The 16025-nt window shown below is 39.3% G+C and overlaps 1 protein-coding gene across 2 annotated transcripts in view; it reads left to right on the forward strand.

Moving 5' to 3' along the window:
• Positions 1-12762, forward strand: part of ARFGAP3 (ARF GTPase activating protein 3) — a 42354-nt gene extending 29592 nt beyond the window's left edge. For both annotated transcript variants that reach the window (XM_073000820.2, XM_073000821.2), the window contains 7 exons: positions 2245-2370; positions 4230-4352; positions 6497-6634; positions 6975-7098; positions 8475-8565; positions 10325-10446; positions 12332-12762. In XM_073000820.2, the coding sequence (XP_072856921.2) occupies positions 2245-2370; positions 4230-4352; positions 6497-6634; positions 6975-7098; positions 8475-8565; positions 10325-10446; positions 12332-12349 (742 nt within the window). In that variant the 3' untranslated portion in view covers positions 12350-12762. The remainder of the gene's footprint in view (positions 1-2244; positions 2371-4229; positions 4353-6496; positions 6635-6974; positions 7099-8474; positions 8566-10324; positions 10447-12331) is intronic.
• Positions 12763-16025: the final 3263 nt, after the last annotated feature.

The raw sequence follows: 16025 nt of genomic DNA on the forward strand, positions 1-16025 counted from the left end.
ATTAAATATACAAATCTAATTGAATATTATTATTTATTATTATTATTTTTTTATTATTATTTATTTAATTTATATGCCGCCCACTCTACCCAGAGGTCTCTGGGCGCCTTACAATAATTAAATGCAATATGAATGCAAAGCTTCCTGTCAATTATGGAAATAAACCAAAACAACGTTGGCTTGATCTGTGCACAACTTTGTCTTTCAAAAAATACACACAGTCACTGCCAACTGTGTTGTGTGTATTCTTAAAAAAATACTGTGATTTATTTCACCATATTCATAGTAACACATATCTATTTAGTTGTAATTTTCTTGTGATAGTAAATTGTGCAAGTCCAAACAGATGATGGTTTGGATGAGTAAGAAGTGCTCAAAGAATTTATGTATCCTCTTTGTCATCTTTCATTGTAATATGTAAAGGACTGACCCTTACCTCTCATATGGAGAGATGCATGGATTCTCAACGTACTTCTGGTTATGTATCTATTTATAGGAGTGACAGGACATTGCTGTTTTTTTTTTTACTGTATGTGAAAAGATTTCTCTAAGGGCATCTTGTCAAAAGTAATGCCCAAACTGTGAAGATAAAGAACTCTCAGATTTTGTGGAGGATAAAGTGCTAAACTATGATGTACTGTTGCAAGAATGAGTCTAACAAAGCTTGCACATTCCATTTCTGTGTAATCAAGAAGAGGAATTCAGAAGCATTTGCTTTCATTTTTAGCAGAAAACAGTTAAGCATTATGTCCAAACTTGGGCAGACTAAGGTTAATCCTAAATTCAGTTAATAGAATAGAATTTTAGACCATAGTAAATCTGCTAGTTTTAACCAATCAGTGTTAACACTAACTACAATTCGAAGATTGGATGTAGCACTAAACCATGATTCATTGAAGTCTGAAGTGAAAGTTTTTGATTTCTTGTGATTCTACTGAAAGAGGGCCATATATAAGAATAAAATATTATAAACTGTGACCAACTTCGTGTGAATGGATGAGATGGACTACCATCCACTCACACAGTTATATTGTTAGATTAGGTGTTGCCAGTCTATTTAATGCTGTCTAGAATATTCTGTTTCCCAACCTACACTTACTGTCATTTCAATCCAGCTTGGCCAGTGGCCATAGCTAAGGAGAATTGTATTCCAACATTGGCTGGAGACTCAAGGTTGGAAGGCCTGTAGTTTTCCTATGTCCTCAAATGTCATGAAAAATGTCAGCAAATTGCATTCTTCAGCTGACCTATGCATGCAGGCTATGCCTGCTTGCTGAATAGTCTAGCATTCAAAGACTGTATTCCTCTGCCAGTGACCTCCATATTCCTTCTTTCCTTTTTGCTCGTCATACATTTAGTGTCAACACATTCAGACTCCATTGTCTGTGGCATTGTTCTTATAGCTGAATCCTTTTGCTGATACTATAACTCCACATTGATGAGGCCTCTTACTGGCGTTTTGAAGTAGCCTGTTACGTTGCCACACTTAACTAAAATATGAGTTGTCTTGTCTACTTGCATCTGTGATCCTGCAAAAAGTGAGCCAGCAAAAAGTACTCTAGATCTATTCAGATGTTCAATGAAAAAGTTAATCCTAGCCTGTTAGTGGAGGGAGCAGGCTACAGTAGTTCCCCTCCCTCCCTCCCTCCCCCTCCCTCTCTCTCTCTCTCTCTCTCACACACACACACACACATTTTAAGCATATATTTTACAGAAGCAAAAGCGATAGTGGCAGTTTAAAGACTAACAAATCATCTTCTGTTTGAACTTCCATTGATTTCAGGCCACTTCAGACACATATTGTTCAACACATAGGATAGAGGTTTATATACATAGTGTGCCTGGTTGCGAGGACTGCTGAAGTGGGAATATGAGTTAGACAGTTGTACTTCATGTGGTTGAGAAACTTGATTGTAATCCACAAAAACTCACACTGAAAGGAATTGTTAGTCTAGGACCCTGGGTTTTCCAGTTTCTGATTATGCGGAGAGCCTTCAGGATAGAGACTGCTCCCCTCTTCCTATTTAGCTCTTCACATGCAGGAGCTTTTACAGGGGTGAGGGACAGGGCTAGCTTTATTATGGGTTAAGATTAACCTTTTTAATGAATGCCTGAATAAGATTTTGTCTGAGTTGTATCATATGCAGCGCAATGTGTTCTGTAAATCCCCACTCCACCCCTAAACATGAGAGGAAACATTTCTGGGTTTTATTCCAGAAGTATTAAATGTGTGTTTGTTTTCAGGGTATCATCTTTACGACTAGCTTATAAAGATCTTGAAATTCAGATGAAAGATGAAAAATTTAACGTGGTTGGTAAAAAGAAAACAGAAGTAGACAGACTTGGCATGGGATTTAGCAGCAATAGAAGGTATGTAGAATTCCTTAGCTTTGTGTTGCAAACTGAAACATGGTAGATAATTTCATTTAGCACTGTAAGATAGAGAGAGGTCTTTTGGCTTTTGAATCCCAATATTGGTGATTTATTGGTGAGCAAAATCCTATTGTGTAGCTAAGTGGGTGTAATCTGACATAATGCCGAAGTAGCTGCAATAGTGCCAAGGCGAAAGTGCTATCTATGAAGCACTTCTCCTCCCATACTGCTGGTAACAGTCCCAATGGGAATCATGTAACTGATTGCACAATCAAATTGCACAATTTCTTCTTTCTTTAATGCCTGGCACATTTATGTGGATATAACTATGCTACATCTGCACAACTAATTTTTGGCCCATTATTTTTAAAGCCAGAATTGACTTGATCTTACATTATTATTATTATTGTTGTTGTTGTTGTTGTTGTTGTTGTTGTTGTTGTTGTTGTTGTTGTTGTTGTTAAGACTACCAATGGCTAATCTTGTGTCAGCAGAGGCATATCTCAAAGTCTGCTCCATGTTGTTTGCTTAGTACTGAGAAGTATTGTTCTTTCTCTGTGTAAGGAATCTTCTTAAAGTGTATTGGTGCAAAAGCCTCTGAATGAGCATGAACATCAGAAACTACAGTGGTGCCCCGTATAGCGAGGTTAATCCGTTCCGGATTTACCTTCGCTATACGAAAACATCGCTGTGCGGGCAAGGAAAGCCTATTGGAACGCATTAAACTTAGTTTAATGCGTTCCAATAAGCGTCCAAACTTACCCCTCCAGCGATGTTTTCGCGTCCGGCGGCCATTTTGGAGCCACCGATCAGCTGATCGGCGGCTCCAAAATGGCCACCGGATGACCCAAAATGGCCCCCTATCAGTGTTTTCGCGCCCTCCCCTTGCTTACGGAGGACGCGAAAACGCTGCGGGGGGTCATTTTGGGCCATCCGGCGGCCATTTTGGAGCCGCTGATCAGCTGTTCGGTGGCTCCAAAATGGCCGCCGGATGCCCCAATCGTCGCAAAGCGAGTGCGGCGATTGGGGCAGATCCGTATAGCGATCCCCAAAAAGGGATCGCTCTACGGATTCTTCGTTAAACGGTGCGCTCGTTAAGCGAGGCACCACTGTATTTTCATTCCGCCTCTGCAGTTGACATCCAGTTTGACCAGAATATGCACAACTTCTGTGTGTTCTCGTGCACTGTATAACAGTGCATGTTTCATCTGACAGATGGATTAATGCTGCAGCTGGGCCAGCTGTCCCTTAAGCATGGCTGAATTTTTGGATGCACCTAAAATAGTTTTTGCTTTTGGTCTGTGCATGCAATTTTTGCCTGTCAGATTGGGCCTGAGATTTTTATAAAGGCTCTAGGGAGTAATCACTGATGGAGAATTTAGGGTGGTGCAGTGAGGAAGCCGTGAGTATTGTTTTCTGTTTTGATACAGAGATACTACACTTGTATCTCTGGATTGTATTGTGTGTTCTTTTTAGGTCGTAGCCCAGCAAATCTAAAATGTATTGTATCATTGAATGTCTGTTTCGTCATATACTCAGCAGCGGTCCCCAACCTTTTTCGGTCCGCAGACTGGCTGGGGAGGGCGGGGCACCCCCTGTGCTCATGCACATGCGCGAACAAGTGCTCTCTCTCACACGAGCGCATGTGTGACCGTTTGCGCATGTGCTCTCACACATTCGTGCGCATGCGAAAATGGCAGCACACTGGTCGCATAGGGGCCAGGGGTTGGGGACATCTGATATACTGTATCTTAACTGACAGAAATTTTCTGAAAATATGCTACATCAGTCAGCTTTGTTCTTGACCTTGGATCTTTGTTGTTTTTTATGAGCAAATGTTTATGTTTTCTTCCCAGTGGCATTTCCCATTCTGTAGTATCAGATATGCAAATCATAGAACAAGAAACTCCTACTATTACAAAGCCGAGGAAAAAGTACAGTGATGATGATGAGTCATATTTTTCTTCCTCCAGCTCAAGGTAATGAGTTGTTGTTGTTTTTTAATTTGGACTTGGCATGGTAACAAAATGTTGTTCTTGTTTTTCAGAGTTAATGATTTTACAAAGTGATACCTTTCAGTATCTCCAGCTAAAAGTCTAGAAAATAGTTTTAATAAATGCAACATGTTGATAACTTAAGAAGTTAGGAGACTGGAGTTTATGATGCAAATTGAAAATATGTACTGAAAAATAAGCGTATGGGGGAGGGACAATATCCCCTTTTTCATAGTGTCTTGCAAATATTCCAAAAGCATTTAATGCCTAGCCTAGCTATATCACTGTCCATAAAAACCTCTCTCTAGTCATTAAAAAAATTCTGGAGGTTGTGGCTTGAATCCAGACCAAAGATGTTTAGTGAACTGCGACATATGTGAATAAGATACTTATTGTTGCTACAAGTAGTATTACTGTATTACAATCAAATTCTGAAATACAGTGGTGCCTCGCATAACGTTTGCTTCGTTTAACGTTTTTTTCGCTTAACGTTTATTTTTTCAGAGTCAGATTGTGCTTCGTATAACGTTTTTCCCTATGGGCGATTTTCGCATAGCGTTTTTGGGACCATGCTTCGCTTAACGTTTTTTGTTTTAGGTCCCCTGCTTCACTTAACGATGTTTTTTTTTTCAATTAAAAAAGTGTCTTAGAAGGGTCAAAAACGGTTCTAAATGCTTGGATTCGTTAGAGGACCCCTTAAGACATGTGCAAACCTGATTTGGCTTTGATCTGACTTTTCGTTAATTTTTTGTGAATTTTTGTTTTTTGGCCCATAGGAACCAATGGACCTGTCAAAATCTGACAGCTCCATGCTTTCCTATGGGGGAGAAAACAATTTACAAAAAATTAACGAAAGTTCAGATCAAAGCCAAATCAGGTTTGCACACAACTTAGGGGGTCCTCTAACGAACCCAAGAATTTAGAACAGTTGCTGAGTCTTCATTAATTTTTTGTGAATTTTTTCTTCCCCCATAGGAAATAATGGAGCTGTCAGATTTTGACAGCTGTCAAAAGTTGGGGGAAAAAAATTCACCATTAATTAACGAAAAGTCAGATCAAAGCCAAATTAACTTTTGCATCCGTTTTAGAGGGTGCAGAAGCTAATCCAAGCATTTTAAACCATTTTTGACCCTTTTATGACACACTTAATTTTGCAAAAATTGACTTCGCAAAGCCATTGAAACATATTGAGTCAGCTACAATACATTCCAATGGAGGATACATTGTATCATTTAACGATGTTTCCTATGGGTTTTTTCGCTTAAGGACGGCAATCCGTGCCTATTGGAACGGATTAACCGGTTTCCAATGCATCTCTATGGGAAATGGTGTTTCGCATAAAGTTTTTTTCGCATAAGGTTTTTTTTTTGGAACCAATTAAAAACGTTATGCGAGGCACCACTGTATAGTTCTTTGCCTTTTTGCATAGACTTTTCTATAAATGGACTAAATAAGTATATAACTTATGCAAGGAGCATTCCTTGAACATCAGTCCCTTCTATTTACTGGAAATGGTTCCAGATTTCAATGAAGAAAGCACAGTATTCAATGAAAATTAGAAATTCTTTTTAGAAGCAATTATTTATTGGAGTCTTACATGGGGTTTCCAGTGGCCTTTCATTCACAGAACTGTATCTGGTTTTAGAAATACTGCATCCTCTTGCAGTCTGAGAATATATATAGGGAATTATCTGTATTAAACTCCAAGTCTCCTTTGTTTGTTAATTTGGACCCATATTATCCTTTACTTTATTATAGCTATTTTCAAAGTGAAATTGATTTTAATAATGAAGCATTCTTTAATTATGGGCTTTTTGCTTCCCACTTCCATTATTTTCTTTCTTAAGCTAATGTGCAACCAAGTCATCCCATGAAATGGAAAGTGGCATATGCTCAATTTAGAATGGAAAGATTAAAATTAGAATGGAAAATATGAATAAAACAGTGGTTTTAAAGTCACTCTCATCAAATGGGAAAACATGCAGCCCTCTGTGGTAATGGAATGCCATGCCGTTCTGTAGAACTAGATTCAAGAGTCACAAGGTCTTTGTGGTATTTAAAGCTGTTGCCCCAAAATGTCAGGGGACCCCCAAGAGCATCAGTCCTTTAATGTTTGCTTTGTCATCTAGGTACTTTGATTCTCCAGAGTTGAGAAACAGCACTTTTTCTAAATGGGACGACAATTCTGATTCCTTTTGGAAGAAAGAAATCATCAACAGAGATGTAGAAACAATGTTGTCTTCGAAACCTGCAAACTATTCTGATAGGTACCTTAAAAAATCATATCTGCAGGATGCTAAACCTCATTCATTCAGACAATTTGACCAGCATAAAATAAGTATTGCTTTACACATTAAGCTAACACTATATTAAATCCCCTCTGAAAAATAATGTACTAAACCTTGCATGCTTCCATGTGAAATACTCTCATATCAAGTGAAGTTAATTTATAATTTAATTACACTAGGAGAGAAATGGTAGTGCAACTATGTCCAGTCAAATAAGGTTGCTAAAAACTCTTCTGAATCTTGCTCAAATTATAAACTTGATTATACTTGTATCAGACTGGCTGCTCTCATATGTAACTATGTAAAATCTTATTCTTAGACCATCTTCTCGTCGTAAACCTGAACATGAACCTTCTCCAAGCACAGATGAGGCTCAGAAGAAATTTGGCAATGTTAAAGCAATTTCATCAGATATGTACTTTGGAAAGCAAGACCATGCTGAAGTAAGTCTAAAAACAAAAAAGGGATCCAGAACATTTTGCAGTTAGAATTTGATTTAGGGACTGTTTTTCCTTTTCTTTGTTAATTCCAAAGTTTCATCATGGAACACTGCTGTAGGCAGAATGGAGGAAGCTTTTCTTTTGGCTACGGTTGTGGTGTTTGCTAGATTAGGAGAAAACAATTTGTGTTGGTCTCTCCTGCCCATGTTTTTAAAAGCTTGGACCCAAATTAGAAAGAAAATACAGTGGTGCCTTGCTTAACGATTACCTTGTTAAACGACGATCGCAAAACGATTAGATAAAGAAATTTCGATTGACTGTGATCGGTTCCCTGCTTTGGGAACTGATTTTTCGCTAGACAATGATTCTAAAACAGCTGCTCGGCGGCTCTAAAATGGCCGCCCACTGTGCTTTAGGATGGATTCCTCGCTTTACAGGCACAGAAAATGGCTGCCCCATGGAGGATCTTCACTGGACGCTGAGGTATTTAGCCCATTGGAACACATTGAACTAGTTTTCAGTGGGCTTTTTTGTTTCGCTTGACGAGGATTTCGCTTAACAGCGATTTCAACGGAACAAATTATCCTTGTCAAGTGAGGCACCACTGTACATTTGTTTGAATACCAGTTTGATCTTGTGTGGAATATTCCCTCTTCTCTACTCATAAGTTCTACTTGAAGGATACTTGTATTGAAGAGAAGGCTGGTGATGTCATTCCTTTCAGCAGTCTATGTAATTTAATTCTGTACCTGGAATAATAGGCTATCATGAAATACATGTTTTGGGATGTTGTGAGTTTGCAGCTAGAAAGTTCAGTACAACTGGAATTAATAAGCATTTTCAGGTGGGGCACTTAAGTGGCAGTGGGAAATAATGGCTTTGAGGGGAGAGAACTGGTCTTCTTGGTTCACACAGTTTGAGGGGAGAGAACTGGTCTTCTTGGCTCACCCAGGCAAGACTGGCAAATAAAATACAACATACCATATTTTTCCATTTATAAGATGCTGCTTTTTCTTAAAATCATTACACTAAAAATTGAAGGGCATCTTTTACACAGAAGTAAGCTGAGATAGATGAGGAGAGAACAAAACGGCACATACCTTGTCTCTGTAAACAGGCTTCTTTCAGTCAGGAGGCTTAGCTTCCTCCAATCACGAGCCTTATGGAACTGATGTCAGCGGATGCTGTACAAACCAATTGGAACACACCTCGTTGGAGGTGGAGCCTGTGGGCTCAGATGCAACAGGGACTCCTAATGTCCGATGTTCTGAGCCCAGAGGCTGAATCTTCAAAGCTGTTTTCTTAATTTGGGGGTTAGAAAGGGGGCATGTTATAAATTGAAAAATACAGTAATTGAAATGCTCTTAATTCTTCCATAGTATGAGACGAGAGTCCGGTTAGAGAGGCTTTCTGGAAACAGTGCCATAAGTTCAGCAGACCTTTTTGAAGAGCAAAAGAAGCAGCCATCAGGTATGGAAGGAAAACAAAGAAGCCAAAGGTTTGGATATTCTGAATTGTGCTCAACTGGGGGTGGGGGTTTAACTTTGATATTTTTGAAAAGAAATTCAAACCATGCAGTTCTCCTAACAAGGTAAAAGCTGTTGGGAAAGCTTCCTAAAACCAATAGTGATAACCGGGGAGGAATCTAGATATAAACCATTTCAGGGCACAGAGGATTAAATTCTGTTTTAGATCTCTGCATATTATTACAGTGGTGCCCCACATAGTGACGATAATCCGTTCTGAAAAAATTGTCGCTATCCGGATTCGTCGCTATGCGGGGCAAAAAAGCCCATAGGAACACATTAAAACACGTTTAATGCATTCCTATGGGCAAAAAACTCACCGTTATCCGGAAATCCTCCATGCGGCCGCCATTTTCGCTGCCCGGTAAGCAAGGAAAGGGCGCGAAAACACTGCAGGCGGCCATTTTCTTTACCCGGCGGCCATTTTGGAACCGCCAATCAGCTGTTAGAAAAAACATCGCTTTGCGAAAATCGGTAAGCTAAACGCTTACCGATCATTGCAAAGTGATTTTTGGCCATCTAAAACATCATTATGCGATCGCTTTTGCGATCGCAAAAAACACGTCGCTATGCGGATTCGTCATTAAATGAATCGCTCGTTATGCGGGGCAGCACTGTATTTGAATGTATTTACTATACATAGAGATGGTATGGATTTCGGTTCCTTTTTGGAAACATCAGTGTATCAGTAAGCTTCCCCCATTGCTTTTAACTTGCTGAGGGAACTATATGAATTTGATTTGAATTTAAACCAAAAGAAAAAAGCAGTTTGGCTATCAAGAAAGAGCAAAAGAAGAAGGAAGTGTGTGTGTGTGTTCTATTTCAGACTTTAAAATATTAGAACCATGCTGTCCAGGGGTCCCCAACCCCCAGTACATGACCCAGCACCTAGGCAAGACCGGGCTGCGGACACAGATCTCGTGCCCCCCCTGAGTGTGCCACGCCCCTGCATGCACGGATCCTATCTCCCCCAACTGGTCCATGGTTGGGAAAAGGCTGGGGACCACTGTAGATAATTCCAAGATGGAACTTTTACTTGTCTGTTATAACCAGTCTTACAATTCAAAAATGGAAATTGAGACTTTCGACTTTAGTGCTTGTGGAGAGAAATGACTCATCAGCTTCGGAGTTCCAATAAATGCCCATACATACTCAAAACAAACTTAATTTACTTTCCCCTTTATATTAACAACAACCAGATCCATATATTCTCTTTCTTATTCTCATGCTGACTTATGGAATGACATCTTCAATTTTCAAATTTATTCCTGGTCCTAGAAATATGGTATGTGTTCTTGTGTGTAAGGACTTCATTATAGTAATACACTACTTGCTCTCTAGGAATTACTTGCATTAATCTCAGAGTGTTTGGTGGTTTTTCTCATATTGTAGTTTTCCATCATGTTGCCTTTCAGTTCCGTTTCTTATCCTTGCTCAGTGTCAAAATCTAGTAAGTTTTTAATTCATCTGTTCTTATACTCACATCAAAAGAACTATAAAATAGAACAAAAACATATGTCAGGGTGGGGAGGAACCCAGCAAAACTCTTTTTTAAAATATTGTAAATTTTAATAAATTGATCACTCATCCAGGACCTCTCTCTCTCTTTCTCTCTCTCTGTCATATTTTAAATCAAGGTGAGAAAGCAGTATTTTTTTTAAAAAATCTGTCATACCAAAATATATTTCTCCCTCTCCATTTAGGCAGTTACAATATTTCAAATGTGTTGCCCAATGCTCCTGATATGGCTCAGTTTAAACAGGGAGTGAAATCGGTTGCTGGAAGGCTTTCTGTCCTGGCAAATGGGGTCATGACATCTATTCAGGTTAGTATTTATTTATTTGTTTGTTTGTTTGTTTGTTTGTACCCCGCCTATCTAGTCATTTTGACCACTCTAGTAAAGCTACACAGTGTAGCTAGAGCACCCTTTAAAACTACTTCTTAAGCTAGAAAAGCTTGAGTATTGGAGAACAGCCCCAGGCTTGAATTACCTCCACATGATTAATGAGAGACTGACGCATGCGCCATATGCAGACTTTGAAATTTCCACCCTGTAATTTTTGTACTACAGCAGTTCACCCAGCCATCCATAACTATGATGGATACCTTTGGATGAAAGGGTTTGAGTTTATAAATCACTGGAAATTGCATTGACCTTTCTTTGCTTTCATAATTGTAAAGGACAGATTTTTACCCTGGGGGCAGATTTCACGCCATGCTCTTCCATAACAGTTGTATATTATGTTAAGCAGATTGACAGTATATTTTACTGTAGCATCCATTAAAAGTGCTGCATTTTTGAGGGAAAGGGAAGCAGGTTTTTTTAATCTAGTTATGGTCACATACATGCTCAGCTGAACACCAGCTTTCCACTGAGGCCTGTGAGATTTTTTCCAGTAAGGGATGAGCCCTCCTGTATGTGCAGAGGAATCTTTTTACGACTTGCAGTGACACAAAGTCACATTCCTCCCAGGCAGCTTCCCTTAGGTTGTCACAAATTTAGGAAGCTGATGAAACTGCATTTGAGTTGAGGGCCTTGGGTTCTCCAGTACAAAAGCTGAACCTTGAACTTTCTCATGCTTAGTTACAATCTTGAGAGGATAGTGGGATCTTTTCAATCTTGTTCTTTTTTGTTTTGAAAATAGGCTTCTTATACATAAGGTAGTATTAAGCTATGGATCCCCAACCTTGTGGGCCTGCAGGAATGTTGGAAATTTTGAAAAAGTCACTTGGTATAACAACAAATAGCTGGAGGGCAGTCACAAAAATAATGAAAATGACTGTGTGTATATACAGACAGGAGGAGGGCGCCTTTAGGTGTGTGCTTTTCCTCCTCTTTCCGCCTCTGGAAGTAAACGGAGCAAAGTTTTCATTCATTTGCACAAATAAAGAGAAATTCAGTACCATGAGGATCCTGTTGCCTCAAGGGTTCTTGATGGTAATGGGCTTATACCACTCCATTTTATTTTTCCTTCTAGCCCACCCTTTTCAGTGTTTTTTTTTTCTGTTCACATTGTGTGAGGACTAGAAACCAGGTCTTCTCAGCAGTAGCTCCACAACTTTGGAACAACCTCCCACCTGATATCCGCCTGGCCCCTTCATTGGGAACTTTTATGCAGTTGTTAAAAACATGTTTTTTTAGACAGGTCTTTCTAGTCCTTTAGCACCTTAATATAGTGATGCTCTTAAAACGTATATTATCCATCCTGCCGCCTTGCTTTTTTTTTTTTAATCATTTTAGGCATTATTAGAAGTTCTGCTGGTATGTTTATACTTAATTTTGATTTATATTATTGTGTTTTTGTTTTAATTGTTGTTTAATGATATGTGGTTTAACTGTAAACCGCCCAGAGTGGCCTTTATAGCTAGATATACGGTATAAAAATCAAATTTTAAAAATATATAAAATTAATCATTCCATTATACTGCATACAAGCGGAAAATCTGCCCCTGCTGCAAACCTAAAAAGAATGCTAGGGAAGGCCCTCCCTGCCATTTTTCAACCCGTCGTACTGATGGTTGACCGCAGCGGGGAGCCTGACACGTGCCTCGTTCTGAGGTGTTGGGCACTCTGCTGCTTAAAGTGATATGCTCAGGACTACAGCATTCCATTCATTTGTACAAAACAAATAGGTATAGATTTCAGAATGTGGTAATGGAGGTTTTGCTTGTTTAACTGTGATATAGCTTTCTTTTTATTTTCTTTCCAGGACCGTTATGGCTCTTAACCCCCGGTGTGCTGCTCATTGATTACACAGAAGAGTTTTTTGAAGATGTACATCTACCAGTGATTATACTGTAGATTTTACAAAAAGGTTGTCTTAAGGCTGTAGAGAACATTTTATTATGATTGATATGGAACCTATATGTTTTTATTTCCTGTCTTTTCTGCCTTCTGTAATCTTTCCTTTAATACAGTAACTTTTCTCAGTTCTGCTTTTATTCTATGATTGTTGCCTCTTCTGCTGCCCGCATTTAGACACTGCTATGAACAGTTCCCAATGTTCCTACCACCAGTCGGCTTCTGAGGTAGAGAAAATGAATGGAGGTATCTCTTAAACAGACTTGATATGAATTCATTTTCATGAGCTTTGATTGTCACCAGCAGAAAAGTTGACCTGAAGTTACAAAGTGTCCCCCACCCCCACCATCCCTAGACGCACAGACATTGCTCTTTTAGTACCATTCCAAACCTCTGGTAAGACTTGCTGCAGTTTTTGGCCATTGTGTTGAAAGTAGTATCTGGCTAGACCAAGCCTTGCAGTAGTTCCATATTGGGTTTCTCCTGTCAAGATATTTAGTCCACTAGAAATAAGCAGGTATGGAAACTGTTGTTCTCCAGATGTTTTTGACCTACAGGTCATCACTTCCTTGCCAGCATAGCCAGCGGTCGCTTATACTGCAATGGTCCCCAACCTTGGGCCTCCAGATGTTCTTGGACTGCAACTCCCAGAAGCCTTCAAGACCACCTCTGCTAGCCAGGATTTCTGGGAGTTGAAGTCCAAGAACATCTGGAGGCCCAAGGTTGGAGACCACTGGCTTATAGGATTGTAGCCCAGCAGGTTTTAAACGTAAAGGACACCTCACACTTCAGGCAGTTAAGGGTCCTTTAATTTGGGTGTTATCTCCTTCATCTGGTAGCGCAATGAAAAGATGTGGAAGTCCAACTAGTACTCCTAGCATTGCTCCTTATAAGTGAGAAAGGGCTGGGGTGGAGGATATCCAGCCTGGCCCCAGAATGCCCAATGTAGAGATAGGCATGTATTGGGTTTGTTTTTGCCTCTGTAGAGGTACTAAGAAAATACTGAAATGGAGGCTAAATGCAGTGCCATTTAGTATGAAACTAAATTAGTTTTTCAAAGTAATTCAGAATTTGTGTTTCATGTAAGTATATTTTCTTAGGAGAAATATGAGAGATTTGTCATAGTTTTAAAAGATCTCCTTTTTGCATTTTTTTTTTGGCATCTATTTATTCGTAAAAATTCAGATTTCTTTTCAAATATAGTTTTGGCTCCTTAAGTGCATTTAAACAATATAGTGTATAAAAATGAAAAATAAAGTATGTATATATGTGTGTATATGGGAGGAGGGAGTGAAAGGAGCCTGCATATAGATATTTTAGGATTAAAAGGGCTACTCTAATAAACTGTTTAAGTATCATAAGAATGCTAGTGTCATCTTGTGAATTAAAAAAATGAATATATGCGAGGAATGGATGTAGTGTGGCTGTGTTTTAGACAGCTCATAACTGTAGTTGCTCAAAATAAATGGAATTTGAAATAGTCTGAAAGATTGTCAGAACTTGTTCATTTTATTAGTTCTGTATTTTTTTCTGGAACAGGTACTATTTTAACTTAAGATTTGAAATGACTTTTAATTATATGAATCAAAATTTTAAAAAATCATTACATGACTGACATTATCTCACACTGTCAAGTGGGTGCTACAGTTCACTTTCATGCAACTTGAGCTTCTTATAGCACTGGGTTGGCAATATATGGCCCTCTAGGTGTGGGTGAACTGCAACTTTTTTCAGCACCAGCCAACATAGTGAGTGTTCATGGAAGCTGCAGTCTAATAACACCTGGCATTGTCCATTCAGCCTTAGCTTCTAGAACTGTGACAAGGCAACATAAGAAAACAAGACTTTGAGGTGGGTGAGAAATGAAGGATAGTTTTTTTTTTTTTGGAAGGAAAGTATTTTTCCCCAGAGAGGCAAAAAAGCTGTGCTGAATATGTACATCTGTCAGTGATGAAACTGTGGGAAGAAAAAACAAACAAAAGAAATGTAAGCTTTGTTCCTTGACTAGAGAAAACAATTCAGAAGAATATACAAATACCTTTCAAAGACCTTTGTGTTCTCTTTTGTAGCTTCCACTAGGTCTATTTGTTTACAGTATGGGATATTTTTGCACAATAGCCTGGGGCTTAAATAGTGGTGAGTACAGAAGGATAATGGAAGATCTTTCCAGTGTTAGAAATCCCTGAACTTTGTTGAGAGTTTTGAATTTCTGGTCCTTTTATGCAGCAAGGGAATATTCTTAGCAGTGAAGGGTTAAACCTATATGGGAGGGTACCAATATACCTATGTGGTACATTTAGCTTACAGGTATTACTTCCTGGTTCACGGAGAGGAGCATAAGATGATTGTGTTACATCTCACTTAAAATCTTATATAGGTTCACAATTCTGTTTCCACAGTAGCCACCTATGATGCCTATTGGAAACCCAAAAGAAGGACTCAGATAGGACATCACTCTCCCATCCACCTTTTCCACTTTTAGCACCTGAGATCCAGAGGCATACTCCCTCTGCTACTACAAATAATATTTATATGTAACAGCCTCCTTCCACCTCACAAAGTAAGGTTGCTACGTCACCACACCTCTACACTTCCGGTAGTCTGCCACCAACCATTCCCTAAATTGAGTCACACAGACTGGAATGGATTTAAAAATAAAAGAACTAAATGTTTATTGATTGGTACACATGGATTGGTAAAACACAAATATCATGTAATCAGGTAAAGAAAGGCTCAAGCTTATACAGACTCTCCACACGTGTTCACACAGAACCCAACTCCTCCTCTCTCTCACATCAAACTCTCACTTTCTATATATACCACACAGCTCCTCCCCTTGATGTCCCGCCTTCCGACCACCATTGGATGATAACTCTCCCTCCAAACCCTTGAAGGACAGGTGACATCAGAGCTGATTGTAACACCTCCCCCCTTTATAAGTTGTTTTTTGCGGGGGAAAGCTAGATTGCTTTTCTCCCAAAAACAACTAGGAGCAAAGACAACACATTATAACTTTATAACATTGCATTATTCACAAACTTACCAACACTATGCAACATATACTTAAATTATTTCATGCATCAAAACAATTATACTTACATCTCCATTGTTCATCTTTATTCCTATACATAACACCATTTTAATCAACATGTATGCATAAACATTTAACCTTTTCCACCAAATTGCATAGTCCATAGTCCATCTGGTCGTCTTCATTCTTCTGGTCTTCGGGATAAGGCGTCAGCCACACAGTTCATCGTCCCTTTGACAACCTTAACCTCGACGTCGAAGTCCTGTAACATCATAGCCCACCTCATCAGTTTGCTATTGTGGGTTTTCATTGTCTTTAACCACTGTAGTGGGGAGTGGTCCGTGCAAAGAACAAAATATCTCCCCCAGATGTAAGGCGATAACTTCTGTACTGCAAAAACGATGGCAAGACACTCCTTCTCCACGGTAGCTAAGTGTCTCTCTCCTTTCTGGAGCTTTTTACTAAGGTAGGACACTGGATGCTGGTCTCCGTTGTCATCAGCTTGGCACAGGACAGCTCCTACCCCGGTGTTGGACGTATCTGTGTACACGATGAACTCCCGGTCGAAGTC

The sequence above is a fragment of the Pogona vitticeps genome, chromosome 5, assembly GCF_051106095.1.
Source record: "Pogona vitticeps strain Pit_001003342236 chromosome 5, PviZW2.1, whole genome shotgun sequence".
Taxonomy (NCBI): domain Eukaryota; kingdom Metazoa; phylum Chordata; class Lepidosauria; order Squamata; family Agamidae; genus Pogona; species Pogona vitticeps.